Below are 26,386 nucleotides of genomic sequence, written 5' to 3' on the forward strand. Positions count from 1 at the left end.
AAAGCCATCTTTGTACTCCCCGGCAATCTGGGTACGATTTTTTAAACGGTACCATATTCAAAGTACTCTTGCAATAAAGCCATCTTTGTACTCCCCGGCAATCTGGGTACGATTTTTTAAACAGTACCATGATTCAAAGTAGTCTTGCAATAAAGCCGTCTTTGTACTCCCCGGCAATCTGGGTACGATTTTTTAAACGGTACCATGATTCAAAGTAGCCTTGCAATAAAGCCGTCTTTGTACTCCGCCGCAATCTGGGTACGATTTTTTAAACGGTACCATATTCAAAGTACTCTTGCAATAAAGCCATCTTTGTACTCCCCGGCAATCTGGGTACGATTTTTTAAACAGTACCATGATTCAAAGTAGTCTTGCAATAAAGCCATCTTTGTACTCCCCGGCAATCTGGGTACAATTTTTTAAACGGTACCATATTCAAAGTACTCTTGCAATAAAGCCATCTTTGTACTCCCCGGCAATCTGGGTACGATTTTTTAAACGGTACCATGATTCAAAGTAGTCTTGCAATAAAGCCATCTTTGTACTCCCCGGCAATCTGGGTACGATTTTTTAAACGGTACCATGATTCAAAGTAGCCTTGCATAAAGCCGTCTTTCTACTCCCCCGCAATCTGGGTACAACTTTTTAAAACGGTACCATGATTCAAAGTAGTCTTGCAATAAAGCCATCTTTGTACTCCCCGGCAATCTGGGTACGATTTTTTAAACAGTACCATGATTCAAAGTAGTCTTGCAGTAAAGCCATCTTTGTACTCCCCGGCAATCTGGGTACGATTTTTTAAACAGTACCATGATTCAAAGTAGTCTTGCAATAAAGCCGTCTTTCTACTCCCCCGCAATCTGGGTACAACTTTTTAAAACGGTACCATGATTCAAAGTAGTCTTGCAATAAAGCCATCTTTATACTCCCCCGAAAACTGGGTACGATTTTTTAAACGGTACCATATTCAAAGTACTCTTGCAATAAAGCCATCTTTGTACTCCCCGGCAATCTGGGTACGATTTTTTAAACGGTACCATGATTCAAAGTAGTCTTGCAATAAAGCCATCTTTGTACTCCCCGGCAATCTGGGTACGATTTTTTAAACGGTACCATGATTCAAAGTAGCCTTGCATAAAGCCGTCTTTCTACTCCCCCGCAATCTGGGTACAACTTTTTAAAACGGTACCATGATTCAAAGTAGTCTTGCAATAAAGCCATCTTTGTACTCCCCGGCAATCTGGGTACAACTTTTTAAAACGGTACCATGATTCAAAGTAGTCTTGCAATAAAGCCATCTTTGTACTCCCCGGCAATCTGGGTACGATTTTTTAAACGGTACCATATTCAAAGTACTCTTGCAATAAAGCCATCTTTGTACTCCCCGGCAATCTGGGTACGATTTTTTAAACAGTACCATGATTCAAAGTAGTCTTGCAATAAAGCCGTCTTTGTACTCCCCGGCAATCTGGGTACGATTTTTTAAACGGTACCATGATTCAAAGTAGCCTTGCAATAAAGCCGTCTTTGTACTCCGCCGCAATCTGGGTACGATTTTTTAAACGGTACCATATTCAAAGTACTCTTGCAATAAAGCCATCTTTGTACTCCCCGGCAATCTGGGTACGATTTTTTAAACAGTACCATGATTCAAAGTAGTCTTGCAATAAAGCCATCTTTGTACTCCCCGGCAATCTGGGTACAATTTTTTAAACGGTACCATATTCAAAGTACTCTTGCAATAAAGCCATCTTTGTACTCCCCGGCAATCTGGGTACGATTTTTTAAACGGTACCATGATTCAAAGTAGTCTTGCAATAAAGCCATCTTTGTACTCCCCGGCAATCTGGGTACGATTTTTTAAACGGTACCATGATTCAAAGTAGCCTTGCATAAAGCCGTCTTTCTACTCCCCCGCAATCTGGGTACAACTTTTTAAAACGGTACCATGATTCAAAGTAGTCTTGCAATAAAGCCATCTTTGTACTCCCCGGCAATCTGGGTACGATTTTTTAAACAGTACCATGATTCAAAGTAGTCTTGCAGTAAAGCCATCTTTGTACTCCCCGGCAATCTGGGTACGATTTTTTAAACAGTACCATGATTCAAAGTAGTCTTGCAATAAAGCCGTCTTTCTACTCCCCCGCAATCTGGGTACAACTTTTTAAAACGGTACCATGATTCAAAGTAGTCTTGCAATAAAGCCATCTTTATACTCCCCCGAAAACTGGGTACGATTTTTTAAACGGTACCATATTCAAAGTACTCTTGCAATAAAGCCATCTTTGTACTCCCCGGCAATCTGGGTACGATTTTTTAAACGGTACCATGATTCAAAGTAGTCTTGCAATAAAGCCATCTTTGTACTCCCCGGCAATCTGGGTACGATTTTTTAAACGGTACCATGATTCAAAGTAGCCTTGCATAAAGCCGTCTTTCTACTCCCCCGCAATCTGGGTACAACTTTTTAAAACGGTACCATGATTCAAAGTAGTCTTGCAATAAAGCCATCTTTGTACTCCCCGGCAATCTGGGTACGATTTTTTAAACGGTACCATATTCAAAGTACTCTTGCAATAAAGCCATCTTTGTACTCCCCGGCAATCTGGGTACGATTTTTTAAACAGTACCATGATTCAAAGTAGTCTTGCAATAAAGCCATCTTTGTACTCCCCGGCAATCTGGGTGCGATTTTTTAAACGGTACCATGATTCAAAGTAGCCTTGCATAAAGCCGTCTTTCTACTCCCCCGCAATCTGGGTACAACTTTTTAAAACGGTACCATGATTCAAAGTAGCCTTGCATAAAGCCGTCTTTGTACTCCCCCGCAATCTGGGTACGACTTTTTAAACGGTACCATGATTCAAAGTAGCCTTGCAATAGAGCCGTCTTTGTACTCCCCCGCAATCTGGGTACAACTTTTTAAAACGGTACCATGATTCAAAGTAGTCTTGCAATAAAGCCATCTTTGTACTCCCCGGCAATCTGGGTACGATTTTTTAAACAGTACCATGATTCAAAGTAGTCTTGCAGTAAAGCCATCTTTGTACTCCCCGGCAATCTGGGTACGATTTTTTAAACAGTACCATGATTCAAAGTAGTCTTGCAATAAAGCCGTCTTTCTACTCCCCCGCAATCTGGGTATAACTTTTTAAAACGGTACCATGATTCAAAGTAGTCTTGCAATAAAGCCATCTTTATACTCCCCCGAAAACTGGGTACGATTTTTTAAACGGTACCATATTCAAAGTACTCTTTCAATAAAGCCATCTTTGTACTCCCCGGCAATCTGGGTACGATTTTTTAAACGGTACCATGATTCAAAGTAGTCTTGCAATAAAGCCATCTTTATACTCCCCGGCAATCTGGGTACGATTTTTTAAACGGTACCATGATTCAAAGTAGCCTTGCATAAAGCCGTCTTTCTACTCCCCCGCAATCTGGGTACAACTTTTTAAAACGGTACCATGATTCAAAGTAGTCTTGCAATAAAGCCATCTTTGTACTCCCCGGCAATCTGGGTACGATTTTTTAAACGGTACCCTATTCAAAGTACTCTTGCAATAAAGCCATCTTTGTACTCCCCGGCAATCTGGGTACGATTTTTTAAACAGTACCATGATTCAAAGTAGTCTTGCAATAAAGCCATCTTTGTACTCCCCGGCAATCTGGGTACGATTTTTTAAACGGTACCATGATTCAAAGTAGCCTTGCATAAAGCCGTCTTTCTACTCCCCCGCAATCTGGGTACGACTTTTTAAACGGTACCATGATTCAAAGTAGCCTTGCATAAAGCCGTCTTTGTACTCCCCCACAATCTGGGTACGACTTTTTAAACGGTACCATGATTCAAAGTAGCCTTGCAATAGAGCCGTCTTTGTACTCCCTCGCAATTTGGGTATGATTTTTTTTAAACAATACCATGATTCAAAGTAGCCTTGCATAAAGATGTCTTTGTACTCCGCTGCAATCTGGGTACGACTTTTTAAACAATACCATGATTCAAAGTAGCCTTGCATAAAGATGTCTTTGTACTCCCCCGCAATCTGGGTACGACTTTTTAAACGGTACCATGATTCAAAGTAGCTTTGTAATGAAGCTGTCCTTGTACTCCCCCGCAATCTGGGTACGACTTTTTAAACAGTACCATGATTCAAAGTAGCCTTGCAATAAAGCCGTCTTTGTACTCCGCCGTAATCTGGGTACGACTTTTTAAACGGTACCATGATTCAAAGTAGCCTTGCAATAGAGACGTCTTTGTACTCCCCCGCAATCTGGGTACGACTTTTTAAAACGGTACCATGATTCAAAGTAGCCTTGCATAAAGCCGTCTTTGTACTCCCTGGCAATCTGGGTACGACTTTTTAAACGGTACCATATTCAAAGTACTCTTGCAATAAAGCCATATTTGTACTCCCCGGCAATCTGGGTACGATTTTTTAAACAGTACCATGATTCAAAGTAGTCTTGCAATAAAGCCATCTTTGTACTCCCCGGCAATCTGGGTACGATTTTTTAAACGGTACCATGATTCAAAGTAGCCTTGCATAAAGCCGTCTTTCTACTCCCCCGCAATCTGGGTACAACTTTTTAAAACGGTACCATGATTCAAAGTAGCCTTGCAATAAAGCCATCTTTGTACTCCCCCGAAAACTGGGTACGACTTTTTAAACGGTACCATGATTCAAAGTAGCCTTGCATAAAGCCGTCTTTGTACTCCCCCGCAATCTGGGTACAACTTTTTAAAACGGTACCATGATTCAAAGTAGTCTTGCAATAAAGCCATCTTTGTACTCCCCGGCAATCTGGGGACGATTTTTTAAACGGTACCATATTCAAAGTACTCTTGCAATAAAGCCATCTTTGTACTCCCCGGCAATCTGGGTACGATTTTTTAAACAGTACCATGATTCAAAGTAGTCTTGCAATAAAGCCATCTTTGTACTCCCCGGCAATCTGGGTACGATTTTTTAAACGGTACCATGATTCAAAGTAGCCTTGCATAAAGCCGTCTTTCTACTCCCCCGCAATCTGGGTACAACTTTTTAAAACGGTACCATGATTCAAAGTAGCCTTGCAATAAAGCCATCTTTGTACTCCCCCGAAAACTGGGTACGACTTTTTAAACGGTACCATGATTCAAAGTAGCCTTGCATAAAGCCGTCTTTGTACTCCCCCGCAATCTGGGTACGACTTTTTAAACGGTACCATGATTCAAAGTAGCCTTGCATAAAGCCGTCTTTCTACTCCCCCGCAATCTGGGTACAACTTTTTAAAACGGTACCATGATTCAAAGTAGTCTTGCAATAAAGCCATCTTTGTACTCCCCGGCAATCTGGGGACGATTTTTTAAACGGTACCATATTCAAAGTACTCTTGCAATAAAGCCATCTTTGTACTCCCCGGCAATCTGGGTACGATTTTTTAAACAGTACCATGATTCAAAGTAGTCTTGCAATAAAGCCATCTTTGTACTCCCCGGCAATCTGGGTACGATTTTTTAAACGGTACCATGATTCAAAGTAGCCTTGCATAAAGCCGTCTTTCTACTCCCCCGCAATCTGGGTACAACTTTTTAAAACGGTACCATGATTCAAAGTAGTCTTGCAATAAAGCCATCTTTGTACTCCCCGGCAATCTGGGTACGATTTTTTAAACAGTACCATGATTTAAAGTAGTCTTGCAATAAAGCCATCTTTGGACTCCCCCGCAATCTGGGTGTGAATTTTTAAAATGGTGCCATGATTCAAAGTAGCCTTACATAAATCTGTCTTTGTACTCCCCCTGCAATTTGGGTTTGACTTTTTAAACGGTACCGTGATTCAAAGTAGCCTTGCATAAAAGATGTCTTTGTACTTCCCCGCAATCTGGGTACAACTTTTTAAAAGGTACCATGATTCAAAGTAGCCTTGCATAAAGATGTCTTTGTACTCCCCCGCACTCTGGGTACGACTTTTTAAACGGTACCATGATTCAAAGTAGCCTTGTAATAAAGCTGTCCTTGTACTCCCCCATAATTTGGGTACGACTTTTTTAAAATGGTACCATGATTCAAAGTAGTCTTAGATAAAGATGTCTTTATACCCCCCCTGCAATCTGGGTTCGACTTTTTAAACGGTACCGTGATTCAAAGTAGCCTTGCATAAAAGATGTCTTTGTACTCCCCCCGCAATCTGGGTACAACTTTTAAAAGGTACCATGATTCAAAGTAGCCTTGCATAAAGATGTCTTTGTACTCCCCCGCAATCTGGGTATGACTTTTTAAATGGTACCATGATTCAAAGTAGCCCTGTAATCAAGCCGTCCTTGTACTCATTCAAAGTAGCCTTGCAATAAAGCCGTCTTTGTACTCCCCCGCAATCTGGGTACGACTTTTTAAACGGTACCATGATTCAAAGTAGCCTTGCAATAAAGCCGTCTTTGTACTCCCCCGCAATCTGGGTATGATTTTTTTAAACAATACCATGATTCAAAGTAGCCTTGCATAAAGATGTCTTTGTACTCCCCCCGCAATCTGGGTACGACTTTTTAAATGGTACCGTGATTCAAAGTAGCCTTGAATAAAAGATGTCTTTGTACTCCCCCGCAATCTGGGTACAACTTTTTAAAAGGTACCATGATTCAAAGTAGCCTTGCAATAGAGCCGTCTTTGTACTCCCTCGCAATTTGGGTATGATTTTTTTTAAACAATACCATGATTCAAAGTAGCCTTGCATAAAGATGTCTTTGTACTCCGCTGCAATCTGGGTACGACTTTTTAAACAATACCATGATTCAAAGTAGCCTTGTAATAAAGCCGTCCTTGTACTCCCCCGCAATCTGGGTACAACTTTTAAACAGTACCATGATTCAAAGTAGCCTTGCAATAAAGCTGTCTTTGTACTCCCCCGCAATCTGGGTATGATTTTTTAAACAATACCATGATTCAAAGTAGCCTTGCATAAAGATGTCTCTAAAGCCTGCCTGAGGTCTTTTCTATTAAACATTTAACATGCTTGTATAACACTCGAGCAAAACTGTATCAACTTGATGAGAGCCAACAAACATAATAACACATCACCTACTGTACAATGTCTGCTGTCATCTTCATCAAACACTTTCAAACAAGATGCTATGAATGAAACCTAATTCATTGATTGTCCAAATGAACTCTTTGCAGTTGAAGACAGCTAACTAGTCAAATCTAATCACTAATCAAACAATGGTTCTGGAGATAAGGTGAAGTGTTTGTTGCATGGTCCGTGCAGCATGTGGACGTGTCGTGTGCGGGATGTCGCCTGAGGGGCCAGGACGGCTCGGTGCGCTTCTCGCCGTGGTCATGTGACGCCTCGGGGCCCGACACGCCCGCGCCGCGCTCCTGCCTGGAGCAGACGGTACGTAGACAGATATTATATGAGAATACGTGCTGGTTCATGTCCACATTGGGGCCCCAACTTGATCATGAACATTTTTTAAAAAACATACAAAGTGTAATAAAAGAGGTGAAATGTAAGAATGTTGACTCTAATAACACAAAGCTGCCATGCAGGCTCTTTTTATTTCACACTGGCATTCAAAAAACAAAATAATAATGAATAAAAATTATTGTTGTCATGAATAGGCTCCCGCAACCCCCGCGACCCGAAAAGGGACAAGCGGTAGAAAATGGATGGATGGATGAATTATTGACTTATTTAATTACTTCACATTGAATATTCCACTTTGAAAATGTTTTAAGGGGAGGGCAATTTGGCATATTTCATGTGTTTGCCATTAAAAAATAAAAACGTCTTTGACAAAAAGGGCATAAATCATTAAAAAAAAAAACATTTAAAAAGATAATAAAAACGTATAACCGACAGATAGATCTGGAGTTATCTAGAGATGTCAGTAAAACATTATGTACGACTATTTTTTAACACTTCAACACTATTTAGTGTTTTCTTTCAATGGCAATAATTGTTACAAATAAATATTGTTATGAATTGTGCTATTTAAGGCTTCAATTATTTCACATCAAATATTCCATCTTCACATTTTTGGGGGGGGAAATATATATATATATATATATATATATATATATATATATATATATATATATATATATATATATATATATATATATATATATATATATATATATATATATATATGTATGTGTGGGGAAAAAAATCACAAGACTATTTCATCTCTACAGGCCTGTTTCATGAGGGGGGGTACCCTCAATCGTCAGGAGATTTTAATGGGAGCATTCGCATACCGAGGGTAGAGTTAACCGAGGGTGAATTCAAAACCAGATGGAACAATCACAAGGCTTCTTTCAGGAACAAAAACCTGCGAAATACCACAGAACTCAGCAAAGACATTTGGGACCTCAAAGACAATAATGTTGAATATTCAATAACATGGCAAATTCTTGCATCCAGCACACCTTACAATAGTGGTAATAAAAGATGCAACCTATGCTTGAAAGAGAAGCTGTTTATTATTTACCGTCCAGACCTGTCATCCCTCAACAAGCGCAGCGAAATTGTAACAACATGCCGCCATAGACGGAAACACCTCCTAGGTAACACATGAGCCAATCACCACGCCCCTAGGCCAGCCTGTACCCACCCACTCTGTGCCCTATATAAACCATGGTATGCGAATGCTCCCATTAAAATCTCCTGACGATTGAGGGTACCCCCCCTCATGAAACAGGCCTGTAGAGATGAAATAGTCTTGTGATTTTTTTTCCCACACATACATATATTGCGCTCTACTACGGTATCGAGCACTATTTTTTGGATAACCTTATTAAGACATATATATATATATATATATATATACATATATATATATATATATATATATATATATATATATATATATATATATATATATATATATATATATATATATATATATATTGACAGAGAAAAGTTGATCTTTAGATTTAAAAGTGTTGAATTAAAAAACTAAAGAAAACTAATTTTATGAATTCATTTGAACATTTTTATGACTGGGACCAAACTTGAAAGTGGAAAAATGATATATATTGAATTGTTTTTGAAAATGAAAAATATCAAAATTTTTCAGTGTGTGGCCCTCAGTGGAAAAAGTTTGGACACCCCTGGTTTAATCAAACAATAAACCCTTTTTATAATATTACAACATTGAACACAAAAATAATGTTTAACTATCCAATGTTGTGCAGCATATATAGCACAATGCTTATCACTTATTTTCTGTCACCCCCTCCCCCCAGCCCCCCTAGGGAGAGAAATCCCCCCCCCCCCCCTCCATTTTTAAACAGCGCAAGAAAAAAAGGACATGAACACGCTTTTATTGACCATAAATAAAAAGTACCTGCAGTTTGTTGGTGTCTTGCCAGATTTTGTAGGAACACATAATGTATTCCTGCTGTAGGAGCACTTGCATTCAGATGACAGGAGCTACATTTCTATGTTTAGATAGCAGTTTCACACATTAATAACACAAAATGCGGATTGTTACGATCTTGCTTTGACTGTCAAAGATGTTTTGTTATGTAGTCTGTGATATTTCTACCTGAATAAATAAGTTAATGGCATTCATATTTCAGCCTGCTCATTCTGTAATTGAGGACTGTCAATCAGAACATTTTATGAAAGAATACACACTTTATTTTAATCTTCCAGAAAATGTTTATTTAAGTAGAAATATCACAGATTACATTACAAAACATTTTTGACAAAGCATGATCGTTTTTTAAGACCATTTTTCTGTGTTATGTAGTTAGACCTCATGTGATGCTTAGCGGTTTTTGGGGAAGCAGGAAGTGTGTAATTGGTTTGAGAAAATGTCAATGTGGAAATAATGTCAAAGCACTTTGAGTACCTTGAAGGTAAAAAAGTACGATACAGGTACAACCCATTTGACATGTTTTGACCAAAAGTCTCCCATTAAAATAAATAAAAAATGAATACTATATTTAATGTTGAATAATTGAAACCCCACTTTCTAATATTTGAAGTAACACTAACTAACATAATTAAAGCTAGCACAAAAACAATACTAAATGACTACGGAAACAACATATTCATATTAGTATTTAATGCTGCATGTAAAACTATATTTCAAAAATAATTAGTGATAACACAAAATACTACAAAAATAATAAATTAATATACAGTATTAAAATATATATGAATACAAATAACATGAAGAAATAGTTAAAAAAATAAAATAATAAAATAAATAAAAATGATATACCGTATTTAATATTGAATAATTTCAAAACCAAAACACTTTTTAGTATTTTAAGTAACGCTAACACAAACAGAATGAAAGCTAACACAAAAACAATACTAAACTACTATGGAAATATAATATTAATGTATATTATTAAATGCTGCATGAAAAATTATATTTAAAAAATGTTTTTGTGTTCATCAAAAATACAACAAAATCACAATTTTAATGTACAGTATTTAAATAAATATACATGCAAATAATATAAATATTACAAAAATCAAATAATAGAAAATATATGAATAATGTATTGTGTTTAACCTTGAATGATTTAAAAACCTAAACTAATACGGACACAACATATTAATATGTATTATATAGTATGTATTATTTCATGCTACAGGAAAAAAAATTATTAAAAAAATAGTCAGTGATAACCAAAAATACTACAAAAATAATGTATTACTATACAGTATTCATATATATATATATATATATATATATATATATATATATATATATATATATATATATATATATATATATATATATATATACATATATATATATATATATATATATATATATATATATATATATATATATATATATAAAATATGAAAATAATCATTTAAAAATAAATACAAAATTATTAATGTTGAATAGTTTAAAACCCTAATTTAGTACATATACCAATATGTATTATTTATTGCTGCGTGAAATATATTATATAATAAATAATCTGATCACAAAAAAACACAGCAAAAATATTGAATGATGAAGTTTCAAAATAAATTAAAGTAAAAATATTACGTATAAATATCAAAATAAATAAACAATAATATACCGTATTTAAGGTTGAATAATTTAAAACCCTAAACTACTACGGACACAACATATTAATATATATTATTTAATGCTGCATGAAAAATAATAGTCCAAAAATAATTAGTGATAACAAAAAAAATACTACAATATTTTATTATGACGTTTCAAAAAAAATAAAAATAAAAATAATACATACAAATAATAAAATAAATGAAAAATAATGTACGGTTTTTAACGTTGAATAATTTAAAACCCGAAACTACTACGGACACAACATATTAATATATATGATTTAATGCTGCATGAAAAATAATAGTCCAAAAGTAATCAGCGATAACAAAATATTTTTTCAAAAATAATACAATATTTTATCATGAAGTTTCAAAATAAAAAAACAAATTTAAATAATACATATAAATCATAAAATAAATGAAAATGAAAATGCTGTATTGAACATTGAATAATTTAAAACCCTTAACTACTACAGCTGCAACATATTCATGTATGTTATTTAATACTGCAGGAAAAATACTCTTAAAAAAAGAAAAACACAATGAAGGCTAACACAAACACCACATTAAACAACATCTTCTTCATTCTTTGCACTGCCTTACAAATTGTACTGCAGCCCGTCTAGGCCGCACACACACACACACACACACACACACACACACACACACTATGCCTGGTGTATTGCGCCCTCTCCTGGTTGTTGTGTTTCTCGTCACGTTCTTCCATAATTAAGTTGAATAAGTTAAAGTACCAATGATTGTCTGGCGCTGATGTCAGCATCTAACTGTTCTCTGGTCTCGCGTAGGAGGCAGGAAGCTGTCCGAGGCCATGGCTGCACTCGTCAGATCACTACAGGCGCCTCAAGGAGGAGGACCCCATCATCCCCTTCAGCGAGGGGCCCATCATCTCCAAGTGGGGCGCCATATCCAGGGCGTCCCGCTCGGAGTGCCACACCACCGACCCCGTCCTGGCCACCAGCTTTAAAGGTGAGGACCACCAACAGCATTTGGTTATCATCACTTTTCTCCACAGAAATGCAATGAAATGCAAACCCAGCGTTAATACGTGCAAAATAGTTCTGGATGAAAGTTTTTTCTAAATCATAAACAGCGATAAGGTTGTCATGCCCAAAAAACTACAGTAACTGCGGAACTGTTCCAGATTGCAACTCTCAGGCGGAGCACAGGTGGAGCTCCAGAGGATCCGACTCTTCCAGTCACTCCACTTTCATCCACAGGTAAAACCATTCATTTGTTTATTTCAGCATGTTAGCATTTTAGCCACGTTTGTATTATTATTTGGTGCTAGCATGTCAACTGTTAGCATGAGGACATTTTTGCACATTTTTGTGGTATAAAAGTCAAAGTCACGATCATTTTACGTGGCACTAGGGTGACCAGGTGTCCGGATTTAGGCCGGACAGTCCGGATTTTTAATGCCCTGTCCGGCGTCCGGCGCAGCTTCAAGACGGACACGTATTTGGCCTCCTTTTTGAGGCACTAGGCTTGAAGAGCGGAGTTTTTTCATCTTTGCTGGGCTGCAGCGCAATAGCCAATCAAAGACCGTAAAAAATGCCCCCCAACGCAGTAACGTATCAAATGATTGGCTAAGAGCGGTGTCGGATACAAATCTGCTTATCATTGGTTAAAAAAGTAAACAAGGGTCCATGTGCTGCTGCGGCATAACATTGACAGAAAGTTAGCATCATGCCAAAACGCAAGACCTCGTTTAATTCTGAATGGATAAAAGAGCACGAATTTATAACGAAAAGCAGTCGAGACTCATTCCATGGCTTCTGCACACTTTTTGTCGATGTGATGTCGACGTAAGTAGTCAGGGGAATGCTGCAATTGAACGGCATGCGGGTACGGATAAACATAAAAGCAGAGGTGGGACCAAGTCATTGTTTTGCAAGTCACAAGTAAGTCTCAAGTCTTTGCCCTCAAGTCTGAGTCAAGTCCCGAGTCAAGACAGGCAAGCCCCGAGTCAAGTCCAAAGTCAAGACTGGAAAGTCTCAAGTCAAGTCCTAAGTCCTGCATTTTGAGTTTCGAGTCCTTTCAAGTCCTTTTAACCACAGACTAATATATTAACACAGATTGTGTATGCTTTTCAAACGCTGTATTTATTTATTAAAACAAGTGCATTTTAAATTGCAGGAAAGAAAATTGTGCTGACATTGCACTTTATAATAGCACTATTAACCAGTCATTTTAAACATTAACTCATTCCTTTACAGAACAAACACATTGAAAAATAAAGTGCAAATGTACTTATTTGTACAAAAGTGTTAACATTGAAAAAACATGACATATATGTGAACATAACAAAAAAGTTGTACTTTTTATATGTCAGGGCCCTATGCTGCATTGCATTTGCAAAAGACCAAATTAGCCAAGAGTCTGTCAGTCATTTGTGCACGATGGGGGCGTAGTATGATGCCACCATGGCTGAACACTCGCTCCACTGGAGCACTGGAGGCAGGCACTGCCAAGACTCTCATGGCCACTCGGAACAGTGAAGGAAGAGTCTTCATGTTCAATTCCCAGAACAAAAAGGGGAGAGAGTTGTTTTGGGTTGGTGCACTACTTGTAAGTGTATCTTGTGTTTTTTATGTTGATTTAATTAAAAAAAGAAGAAAAAAAAAAAAAATTATTTCTTGTGCGGCCCGATACCAATCGATCCACGGACCAGTACCGCGCCGCGGCCCGGTGGTTGGGGACCACCGAGGTAAACAACCAACAGTATGTCAGAAAGCTAGCTAAAACGGTACACATATTCATAATATAGTATACATTTTAACTGACCTTTATTTTACTATTTTTGTCTTTTTTTAGGTGGCTAAAATACGTGGTGCTGCTGACCGCCGTCTAACGTTACGTGTGATATATTGACTAACGTAACCCTGCTTAAAAAAATCACTGAACAAAAAGTATGAATAAGGTAGTGAACTGCAACAGATTCCCGTGTTTGCAATAACGTTATAACGTTAGCAGTGAGTTTACAGCCTCACTGATTTAACTACACAGCAAATAAAAGTCACGTTACTTAGCCAATAAACGTTATCTTACATTCAAAACTTACCGTTCTTTGTGCAACTTCAAATGCCGGACGAAGTTGGAAGTTGTTGCCTCTCCATCAGTCATTTTCGAACCGCATGTGTTGCATACTGCAAACCGTTTTGTGTTGACCACCTCGTAATTTTTATACCCAAACGAAATTATTTTAGGTATCATTTTTTTGTTCACTGGCGTGTGGTTTGGATATGTCTTCTTCGTTGGTTGTCCTGCAATTTGATTGGATGAATGCTGTGTGATGAAAACAAAGTAGATCTAATATGATTGGCTGTTGTACTGAGAGCACACCAGCTGACACACGCAACGCTGATAGACAAGTACACAATGAAAAATACGGAGCGCTCCCGAATAACTTTTTCATCTTTGGGTTTTGGGGAAAGTAGCAAGTCATGTCAAGTCATGTCAATTCAAAAGGCTCAAGTCCAAGTGAAGTCACAAGTCATTGATGTTAAAGTCTAAGTCGAGTTGCAAGTCTTTTTACATTTTGTCAAGTCGAGTCTAAAGTCATCAAATTCATGACTCGAGTCTGACTCGAGTCCAAGTCATATGACTCGAGTCCACACCTCTGCATAAAAGTAATAAACGTGTGGCAAGTACCTCTTCAATGAGGAAATTTTTTCATGACGTTTCGTCGCCCCTGGATGACAAGATAACCGCTGCGGAGCTGTGCAAGGTGTACCATGCTGTAAAGCAGTGGTTCTCAAATGGTACCCTGGGGGTATGTAATGTAATGTAAGTTCATAAACTGAACATCAAATTAAGTCGGCTATTCCATTCATTACCATAAACCCAGAGTTTCCCCCCATGCCATGATGGTTTGACCCTCACTAAAATGTCTGTCAAAAAGAAGTGTGAAAAGAAATGCAACAATGCAATATTCAGTGTTGACAGCTAGATTATTTGTACACATGTTCCATAAATATTGATGTTAAAGATGTCTTTTTTTGTGAAGAAATGTTTAGAATTAAGTTCCTGAATCCAGGTGGATCTCTATTACAATCCCCAAAGAGGGCACTTTAAGTTGATGATTACTTCTATGTGTAGAAATCTTTATTTATAATTTAATCACTTGTTTATTTTTCAAGAAGTTTTTAGTTATTTTACATATTTTTTTCCAAATAGTTTAAGAAAGACCACTACAAATGAGCAATATTTTTGCACTGTTATACAATTTAATAAATCAGAAACTGATGACATAGTGCTGTATTTTACTTCTTTATCTCTTTTTTTCAACCAAAAATGCTTTGCTCTGATTAGGGGGCACTTGAATTAAAAAAATGTTCACAGGGGGTACATCACTGAAAAAAGGTTGAGAACCACTGCTGTAAAGCATCACCAGTCCTACAGAAGTTTAGACTGCGGCATGAAAGTGGACCGGGAGATGTTCAGTGACTAGCCCACAGCTAAAGGGATGGCCTGTGGCCGAACAAAAGCCAAGGCATTGTGCGAGAACGTCATCGCTCACTATTCGGTACAGGAACATACCGACTACATAAAAGAAAACGACCTACCCTTTTCCGTGGCAACCGACGCCTCAAATAAAGGAACAAACAAGTGTTTTCCCATTGTGGTAAGGTATTTTCACTTTGATGAAGGCATCCAACATGTCCTGTTGGATTTTTATAGTGACAGCAACGAAACGTCAGAAGCCATAACAAACCAGCTGCTGGCAAAACTTGAGATGTCTGGCTTAGAGGTGAAAAACATGTCTGCATATGCAGCAGACAATGGCAGTGTCAATTGTGGCAAACATAACAGTGTGTATCAGAAGTTGAAACTGAGCCAAAAAGATGTGCTCCCTGCAAACTGTTTGGCCCATATTCTGCATAACGCAACCAGATATGCAGCAAGCAGCCTTGATGTTGATGTGGAAAAATTTTTGTGGCATTTTCTTTTAATTAGGGCCCGCAATGGGACATAAGGACCTATTGTTATTGTAACGTTTTATTAGGGCCCGCCATGGCCCATTGCAAAAGGACTCCCACAGGGAGTCCTTATGCAATGGGACATAAGGACCTATTGTTTTTCGTCCGTTTTATTATTATTCTTTCTTATTCCGCAGCTTTGCGCACTACTTTCACCCCCTTCACATGCTTCAAAACTCACCAAATTTGACGCACACATAAAAAAACTCGAACAAAACTCTTTGGTCGAAATACCAAACCCCAAAACTCAAAATTGCGCTCTAGCGCCCCCTACCAAGTAAACTTTTTCTAACTCCCAGTACGAATGTCGTAGAGACATGAAACAAAAACCTCTATGTAGGTCTCACTTACACTTAAATTTTAATAATTTATTTCCTCGGGCAAAAATCAACAGGATGTTGGCAATTCCCCCTTCAAGACTAAAAAGTACTAAAAACAGTCACTTTTGCCTCTTTGAGCTGCAATTTGACCCCCTTAACATGCTTCAAAACTCACCAAACTGAACGCACACATCAGGAATGGCTAAAACTGTGATCTAATGAAAAAACCTAACCCCAAATCTAAAAATTGTGCTCTACAGCAATTTTTTAATAAAACGCACAAAAAACTGCTCCTCGGATGACAAATCTGACAAAACTGCCTGTAACTCCCACTGGGAAGGTCAGAGAGACATGAAACAAAAACTTCTATGTAGGTCTCACTTAGACCTACAATTCATACATTGACAACCCCCAGCAAAAATCAACAGGAAGTTTGCTATTCCCCCTTCAAAACAATTTTTTTGGAAAAACCGGTCACCTTCCTTCAAAATCTATCTCCTCTGAGAGCGTTTGTCGTTTCGCCTTCAAACTAACACAGGTGAGAGATAAAACCCTTGTGATTAAAAGTATAGATGGGATTTTTAATACCTGCTCCGGTTTTGATTTTATGACCCTTCAAAGACCCGCTGCGCTGATGCTGCTGCACTGCTGTTTTTTTAAGATGGCTGCTTAAAAGCAGGAAGCACCAACGTGCCCACACAATGCAGACAAGGTAGGTACACTAGACAAAAGTCTTGGGACACTTCAGACTACAAGTAGACAAAAGTATTGGGACACTTAGGACTAGCACCTGCCAAATACGCGGGCCCGTCCAATGCTGCTTGCAGCTTTAATTTATTCTTTATTCTTTCTTTATTCTACCGCCGCCTCTTTGAACACTAATTTGACCCACTTAGCATGCTTCAAAACTCACCAAATTTGACCCACACATCAGGACCTGCGAAAATTGCCTTTTGATAAAAAAACCAAACCCCAAAAATAAAAATTGCGCTCTAGCACCCCCTAGAAAAAAAAAAAACTAGACTGCCTGTAACTCCCACTAGGAAGGTCGGAAAAACATGAAACAAAATCCTCTATGTAGGTCTGACTTAGACCTAGTTCTCATAATAGTACATCCTCGGGCTAAAATCAACAGGAAGTTGGCAATTCCCCCTTCAAGACAAAAAAGTACTAAAAACAGTCACTTTTGCCTCTTTGAGCTGCAATTTGACCCCCTTAACATGCTTCAAAACTCACAAAACTGAACACACACATCAGGACTGGCAAAAACTGTGATCTTATTAAAAAAACCTAACCCCCAATTCAAAAATTGCGCTCTACAGTAATTTTTTAATAAAACGGAGAAAAAACTGCTCCTCGGAAGAAACAAATTACAAAACTGCCTGTAACTCCCACTGGGAAGATCGGAGAGACATGAAACAAAAACCTCTCCGTAGGTCTCACTTAGACCTACATTTCATTAATTGACAACCCCCAGCAAAAATCAACAGGAAGTTTGCTATTCCCCCTTCAAAACAATTTTTTTGTAAAAACCGGTCACCTTCCTTCAAAAACTATCTCCTCTGAGGGCGTTTGTCGTTTCGGCTTCAAACTTACACAGGAGAGAGATTAAACCCTTGTGTATAAATTAACAGAACAGTTTTTTAATACCTGCTCCAGTTTTGATTTTATGACCCTTCAAAGACCCGCTGCGCTGATGCTGCTGCACTGCTGTTTTTTTAAGATGGCTGCTTAAAAGCAGGAAGCACCAACGTGCCCACACAATGCAGACAAGGTAGGTACACTAGACAAAAGTATTGGGACACTTTAGACTAAAAGTAGACAAAAGTATTGGGACACTTAGGACTAGCACCTGCCAAATACGCGGGCCCGACCAACGCTGCTTGCAGCTTTAATGATATATGTTAACTACATTTAAGTCCACACATGTTATGCTTTGTGGCACTCTGCACTTGAAAAGATTCATCTCAGTGGTCACTTTTTGAACACCACAATGTATTGAATAAATACAAATACTGTTAACAAACACTTGACTTTAATATTTTTTCCTATTCAGCCACACAAACATCATCTTTAAACCACTCAAAATTGTACTATAAATAAGAGTATACCAGAGTCCTATGTACACCATAGTAATTTATTGATATGCCGCACAATGTCCTCCTTTTTGGTGTCATGGAAATGGTCACCCTATTGTTACATGGTGCCATCTTGCTAGCATGGTAACCGTTAGCATGTTAAGCCTATTTTATGGCTGTAAAAATAGACGTTGAAGATATTTTTACTTGGCATCATCTAGTTAGTAAGTTAGCATGCTAACTGTTAGCTTGGTAACATTCTAGCTAATTATCTGAAGTACTAAACTTAAAGTCATGGATATTGTTATTTGCTAACGAGCTAACTGTTAGCATTTTAGCTCATTTTGCGTATTTTCATGCCGGTTAGGCTGGTTTGTCAAGATTGGTCCCACAAGGAGAAAGTTTTATTGCTCGCAAACATCTCCGTTTTCTTTCAAGTGACTTTGTGCTCCGATGTGGCTGCAGCGGGCAACTTAGTGCAGCGGATCTGCATCAGCACTCGCCCAGCCAGCGTCTGGTCTTCAGCCAGGATCAGGATCTGGATCAGGACCAGGATCAGGACGGAGTCATCTGCTACCAGGATGACGACCACCAGGAGTCTGGCCAGCACCGGGACATTGAGCTGAAACTGCGCGCCCTGGACCTGGAGGACCCGGACGCCCAGGAGCTGAACCGTCAGGTAAATTCTTGGAAAAGTAAGGGAAATGTAATTAATCTGTTCCAAGGTCAAGCTGTGGCCACCACAGAATCTTTCTTAACTGTACAGGCAATGCTTGTAGTGACGCTTACCTGTCATACAAGTGTAAAAAGAAGTTAACCACAATGTTGGGGACGTCACTGTGCTGCTGACCTGTCTCCGCTCGGGATGGTCTCCTGCTGGCCCCACTATGGACTGGACTCCCACTATTATGTTAGATCCACTATGGACTGGACTCTCACACTATTATGTTAGATCCACTATGGACTGGACTCTCACTATTATGTTAGATCCACTATGGACTGGACTCTCACTATTATGTTAGATCCACTATGGACTGGACTCTCACTATTATGTTAGATCCACTATGGACTGGACTCTCTCTATTATGTTGGATCCACTATGGACTGGACTCTCACACTATTATGTTAGATCCACTATGGACTGGACTCTCACTATTATGTTAGATCCACTATGGACTGGACTCTCACACTACTATGTTAGATCCACTATGGACTGGACTCTCACACTATTATGTTAGATCCACTATGGACTGGACTCTCACTATTATGTTAGATCCACTATGGACTGGACTCTCACACTATTATGTTAGATCCACTATGGACTGGACTCTCACTATTATGTTAGATTCACTATGGACTGGACTCTCACTATTATGTTAGATCCACTATGGACTCGACTATCACACTATTATGTTAGATCCACTATGGACTGGACTCTCACTATTATGTTAGATCCACTATGGACTGGACTCTCACACTATTATGTTAGATCCACTATGGACTGAACTCTCACTATTATGTTAGATCCACTATGGACTGGACTCTCACTATTATGTTAGATCCACTATGGACTGGACTCTCACTATTATGTTAGATCCACTATGGACTGGACTCTCACTATTATGTTAGATCCACTATGGACTGGACTCTCACTATTATGTTAGATTCACTATGGACTGGACTCTCACTATTATGTTAGATCCACTATGGACTGGACTCTCACTATTATGTTAGATCCACTATGGACTGGACTCTCACTATTATGTTAGATCCACTATGGACTGGACTCTCACTATTATGTTAGATCCACTATGGACTGGACTCTCACTATTATGTTAGATTCACTATGGACTGGACTCTCACTATTATGTTAGATCCACTATGGACTGGACTCTCACTATTATGTTAGATCCAGTATGGACTGGACTCTCACACTATTATGTTAGATCCACTATAGACTGGACTCTCACACTATTATGTTAGATCCACTATGGACTGGACTCTCACTATTATGTTAGATCCACTATGGACTGGACTCTCACACTATTATGTTAGATCCACTATGGACTGAACTCTCACTATTATGTTAGATCCACTATGGACTGAACTCTCACTATTATGGTAGATCCACTATGGACTGGACTCTCACTATTATGTTAGATCCACTATGGACTGAACTCTCACACTATTATGTTAGATCCACTATGGACTGGACTCTCACTATTATGTTAGATCCAGTATGGACTGGACTCTCACACTATTATGTTAGATCCACTATAGACTGGACTCTCACACTATTATGTTAGATGCACTATGGACTGGACTCTCACTATTATGTTAGATCCACTATGGACTGGACTCTCACTATTATGTTAGATTCACTATGGACTCGACTATCACACTATTATGTTAGATCCACTATGGACTGGACTCTCACTATTATGTTAGATCCACTATGGACTGGACTCTCACACTATTATGTTAGATCCACTATGGACTGGACTCTCACTATTATGTTAGATTCACTATGGACTCGACTATCACACTATTATGTTAGATCCACTATGGACTGGACTCTCACTATTATGTTAGATCCAGTATGGACTGGACTCTCACACTATTATGTTAGATCCACTATGGACTGGACTCTCACACTATTATGTTAGATCCACTATGGACTGGACTCTCACTATTATGTTAGATCCACTATGGACTGGACTCTATTATGTTAGATCCACTATGGACTGGACTCTCACACTATTATGTTAGATCCACTATGGACTGGACTCTCACTATTATGTTAGATCCACTATGGACTGGACTCTCACACTATTATGTTAGATCCACTATGGACTGGACTCTCACACTATTATGTTAGATCCACTATGGACTGGACTCTCACTATTATGTTAGATCCACTATGGACTGGACTCTCACACTATTATGTTAGATCCACTATGGACTGGACTCTCACTATTATGTTAGATCAACTATGGACTGGACTCTCACACTATTATGTTAGATCCACTATAGACTGGACTCTCACACTATTATGTTAGATCCACTATGGACTGGACTCTCACTATTATGTTAGATCCAGTATGGACTGGACTCTCACTATTATATTAGATCCACTATGGACTGGACTCTCACACTATTATGTTAGATCCACTATGGACTGGACTCTCACTATTATGTTAGATCCACTATGGACTGGACTCTCACACTATTATGTTAGATCCACTATGGACTGGACTCTCACTATTATGTTAGATCCACTATGGACTGGACTCTCACAATATTATGTTAGATCCACTATGGACTGGACTCTCACTATTATGTTAGATCCACTATGGACTGGACTCTATTATGTTAGATCCACTATGGACTGGACTCTCACACTATTATGTTAGATCCACTATGGACTGGACTCTCACTATTATGTTAGATCCACTATGGACTGGACTCTCACAATATTATGTTAGATCCACTATGGACTGGACTCTCACTATTATGTTAGATCCACTATGGACTGGACTCTATTATGTTAGATCCACTATGGACTGGACTCTCACAATATTAAGTTAGATCCACTATGGACTGGACTATCACAATATTATGTTAGATCCACTATGGACTGGACTCTCACAATATTATGCTAGATCCACTGGACGTCCATTGCGGTCTCCACATCTGCGGTCCCCTCCAAGGTTTCTCATTGTCCCATTGGGTTGAGTTTTTCCTTGCCCTGATGTGGGATCTGAGCCGAGGATGTCTTGTGGCTTGCGCAGCCCTTTGAGACACTCGTGATTTAGGGTTATATAAGTAAACATTGATTGATTGATTGATTGAGTGTAATAAAACAAAAGATCTGGTTCCATCTATCATGTACAAAGGAGTTGGTGCTAAACCTAATTGTCCTCTCATATTTTGGGCCTCTCAGGAGCCAACAGACCTTTCCTCCCCGTATTCCGAGGATGCCGCCAGCCTCCTCCCCCTATCTTTGGGGGAGCAACGCCATGCTGACAACCCTTCCACAGACAAGACGAACGCCCACCTGCTGAAAAAGATGGCCTTCAGGTGACTTGTGATGTCATCGTAGTAACGTGAGTCAAGAAACTGAGAACCGCATGTTAGCCAATTTTTGCATGCTAAGCGTTAGTCGCAGGGGTGTATAGGATGCCAAGGGGGATAATATAGTAAGTACCTCTGTAGTGGGGGCCCACCATGTTCGTTTTTGGATGTCTCATCCTGCCTTTGTTCCCACCTGGCACTCAACTCTCACCTGTGGCTTCCCGCAGCTGTAACATGTGCAGCAGCCAGACCCCAAGCAACCGCTTTGGCAAGCGGGGAAAAAATAAGTAGACGGTAGCCGGTCGAGTCTTCAAACCTCCGGTGAATAAACTGGGATCTGTATAATGTGAAGACTGGCTCCGGCGGACTGTGCTGATGAAACCACACGACTGGTTCACTGGTGGTTCTAGAAAAGCATCATGGAGCGCAACCATGTGAGACAGTAACACCACTGCTGGACATCCACTGCATGCCGGCCCGTCTCCGGCCGTCTAGACCTGATCGTGCCACCGGACCCAGATGGACATGGGAGACAGAGTGAGGCTGACGAGCGTGGCTCCACCTCCCTCACTTTAACGCGCAAGTCATGACTTTACCTGCATCCCTTCACCCTCAGCCCTGCGGCGAGGGACGAGTGGTAAAGCGACAGGTAGGGACTCACTGGCAGTTGTAGTCACAACACTAAGTGTAGACTGCTCAGGCCATGCGGTCGCTTTCCAGTGAAACGAGACAGCGCTGGAACTCGGCAGCCACCTGAGCAAGAAAGCAGTCCAATTCAGGACAGCACTGCTTCCCATGGATCTGGGGAAGAATGCTCTAAAAGGTGCCCTAATAATTGCCTGTCTCACCTCTCTTTGGCCGGCATGCTGCGGCTGGCGGGGTCCCATACCAGGGGTAAAAAAGAATGTGCGCAGTCTCCTGGACCGTGCTGGGACACAATGGCCTGAGAAACTGGCCGCACTCATTGCCAGCTAACTGGAACACTACAAGGTGCAGGTAACTGCCCTCAGTGAGACTAGTCTAGCAGAGGAAGGACACCTGACAGAGTAGTCTGCCGACTACACATTCTTCTGGATCGGAACAGGACAGAAGAGTTGAGAGAGGCAGTCGGTTTTGCCTTGAAGTCCAACCTGGTCAACAAGCCAACAACTCATCCCAAGGGGCTTAACGATCGCCTGACGACTGCCCACCTCCCCATACCGAAGAATAATTTTTCCACACTGAGTAGCGCCTCAGCCCTCACAATAACCAACCTGGACGAGGTGATAGACAAATTCTATGAGGATCTGTTTGAAGGACACCATTGCGGCAATGCTTCGGACGGACAAGCTCATCATTCTCGGATACTTTGACCACCGTGTCGGCATACGCCGTGGGAGGGAGTGGGAGGAAAACACGGAGTGGGCAAGTGTAACACCAATGGCCTCCTCCTGTTGGAGACCTGTGCTGCCCATGAACTTCTAATCACCGACGCAGTCTTCCATCTGCCCTATCCTAATAAGACGTCATGGATGCACACATCTAGACTACGTCATCATCGGGCAAAGAGACAGAAAAGACGTGAGTGTCACAAAGACCATGTGCGCCGCAGAATGCTGGACACAACATTGCCTGCTGATCTCCAAGGTGAACCTACGAATCACTCTACCAAGTGCCCAAACGACTAAATGTTACTAGGCTCAGGAATTATCTTGTGAAGCGGAAACTGGCAGAGGAGCTTGTAAACAAGCTGACGCCACCCAACGTAGACCCTGACGCCAACGTGGAGACAGACTGGCCGCGTCTTCCTGATGCTGTGTACGTAGGCACTTCGATTAGTTGGATGAAAACAACAGTCGCATCCAGTCTCTACTTGGGAACAAACAGCAACTTCATCACCCGTCCTCTACCTGCAAGAGAGACGCCTTGAGCGTTGCCAGAACAGTCCGGTCAAAACTTCGCCAAATACAAGACGATTGGTACAGCCAGCTAGCTAATACCATCCAGGCCTACACAGAGAAAAAAGATATGAATAACTTTTACTGCGCCTTCAAGGCCTTTTATGGTCCCACCACATTTGGATCGCTCCCACTCCTGAGCACAGATGGGAACACACCGATCTCAGACAAGGAAAATTGAGCGCTGGGCAGATCACTTTGACAACGTCCTCAACAGCCCTTCAACCATTAATGAGGAAGCCATTGCTCGACTCCTGCAGGTCCCAGGTAATGACTCACTGGATGACCCACCAAACTGACCAAAAAGTCACCAAAGTCATCAGGGGTTTGTCCAGCGGCAAGGGACCTGGTGACGACTCGATTCCAGCTAAGGTCGATGTTTCTGGTGGCCAAATCCTGACCGACAGTCTCTTCTTCACCTCTATGCGGACCCAGGAAGAGCTGCCTCAATCATTCAAAGACATGTCAATCATCCACCTTTACAGGCGAAAAGGAAACAGGAACTTCTGTAGAATCTCCTGGCTCTCCATCGCTGGGAAGATTCTGGCTTGTGTTCTGCTGAATCTCCTCAACGCACACCTGGAACTCGAGCTACTCCCAGAAAGCAAGTGTGGCTTCCGCACAAGCAGCAGCACCATTGACATGATCTTCGCAGCTCCAGTCAGGATCAGAACGTCGGACTGTCACCTCCTTAGTGGATCTAACAAAAGCTAACAAAAACTAAAAGTCAAGGTTATTGTTACTATCTTGCTGGTGTGTTACCTATTAGTAAAAGCTAATAGGTAACAGGTAATACCTACCCATCACCCTTGATCACCCCCTGGGAGGTGAGGGGAGCAGTGGGCAGCAGCGGTGGCCGTGCCCGGGAATCATTTTTGGTGATTTAACCCCCAATTCCAACCCTTGATACTGAGTGCCAAGCAGGGAGGTAATGGGTTCCATTTTTATAATCTTTGGTATGACTCGGCCGGGGTTTGAACTCACAACCTACCGATCTCAGGGCGGACACTCTAACCACTAGGCCACTGAGTAGGTGAATAGGTATAATCATCAACTGCAGCGCATGGTACGTGCTGCTGAGAAGGTGATTGGCTGTAAACTCCCACCCCTCCAGGACCTGTTCTCCTCCAGGACCAGGAGGCGTATGGGTCGGATCACAGCTGACTCTTCTCACCCTGGACACAAACTATTCTCCCCTCTCCCCTCAGGCAGGAGACTACGGTCCATCCAGACCAAACACCTCCTGCCACCTGAACAGTTTTTTCCCCTCGGCCATCAGGCACATGAACAATAACAAGATCTGATAGCTCAGTTACAGCTCATTTTATTACCTATTCTGTGTTATTTGTCTTTTATGTTGCACCATTGCACCAAGTCAAATTCCTAGTTTCTGAACCCGTTCTTAAACAATGGCAATACAAACTCTTCTGATTCTGATTCTGAATCAGAATTCTGATTCTGAACATGCTAATTGTTACCAGTTTAGCCATTTACGGTATAAAACGAAAAGTCAAGATTATTGTTACTTGGCGCTATCTTGCTAGCATTCTAAATATTAGCATGCTAGTATTTTAGACAATCCTGTAAGTATAAAACTACAAGACAAGGTTATTGTTGTGTTTACTGAGAGGAGGTGACGGCAAACAGACACCAGGGGGCAGTATATACAATTATTTATTATATATATATATATATATATATATATATAGTCAACATATATATATATATATATACAAACAATAAACAATACTACTAAACTAAGGAAATGGAGTGTGAACTAGAATACAAGAGTGTGTGGTGTAAGACTATGTGTGTAGTTAACTGAAGTGAGTGTTACCAACGTGTTGAACGAGATACGAGGAAGTCCATGGGGCAGGCAGGTTATCCGGGGCGAGAGAGAGGCGTCGGAATCCAGGGGCGAGCAAGAGGTCGAGGAACGAAGGA

The 26,386-nt window shown here is 40.2% G+C and overlaps 1 protein-coding gene across 3 annotated transcripts in view; it reads left to right on the forward strand.

Annotated features, from left to right (window-relative positions):
- rc3h2 (ring finger and CCCH-type domains 2) overlaps window positions 1-26,386 on the forward strand; it is a 120,432-nt gene that overhangs the window by 92,221 nt on the left and 1,825 nt on the right. The window contains exons 15-19 of one of the 3 annotated variants that reach the window (XM_061932123.2): window positions 7,248-7,373; window positions 11,840-12,020; window positions 12,196-12,271; window positions 18,897-19,110; window positions 22,375-22,511. In XM_061932123.2, the coding sequence (XP_061788107.1) occupies window positions 7,248-7,373; window positions 11,840-12,020; window positions 12,196-12,271; window positions 18,897-19,110; window positions 22,375-22,511 (734 nt within the window). Of the gene's footprint in view, window positions 1-7,247; window positions 7,374-11,839; window positions 12,021-12,195; window positions 12,272-18,896; window positions 19,111-22,374; window positions 22,538-26,386 lie in introns of all 3 variants that reach the window. The other 2 variants (XM_061932125.1, XM_061932124.2) reach the window with 2 other exon arrangements.

This window comes from Nerophis lumbriciformis, linkage group LG39, assembly GCF_033978685.3.
Source record: "Nerophis lumbriciformis linkage group LG39, RoL_Nlum_v2.1, whole genome shotgun sequence".
Lineage (NCBI taxonomy): Eukaryota > Metazoa > Chordata > Actinopteri > Syngnathiformes > Syngnathidae > Nerophis > Nerophis lumbriciformis.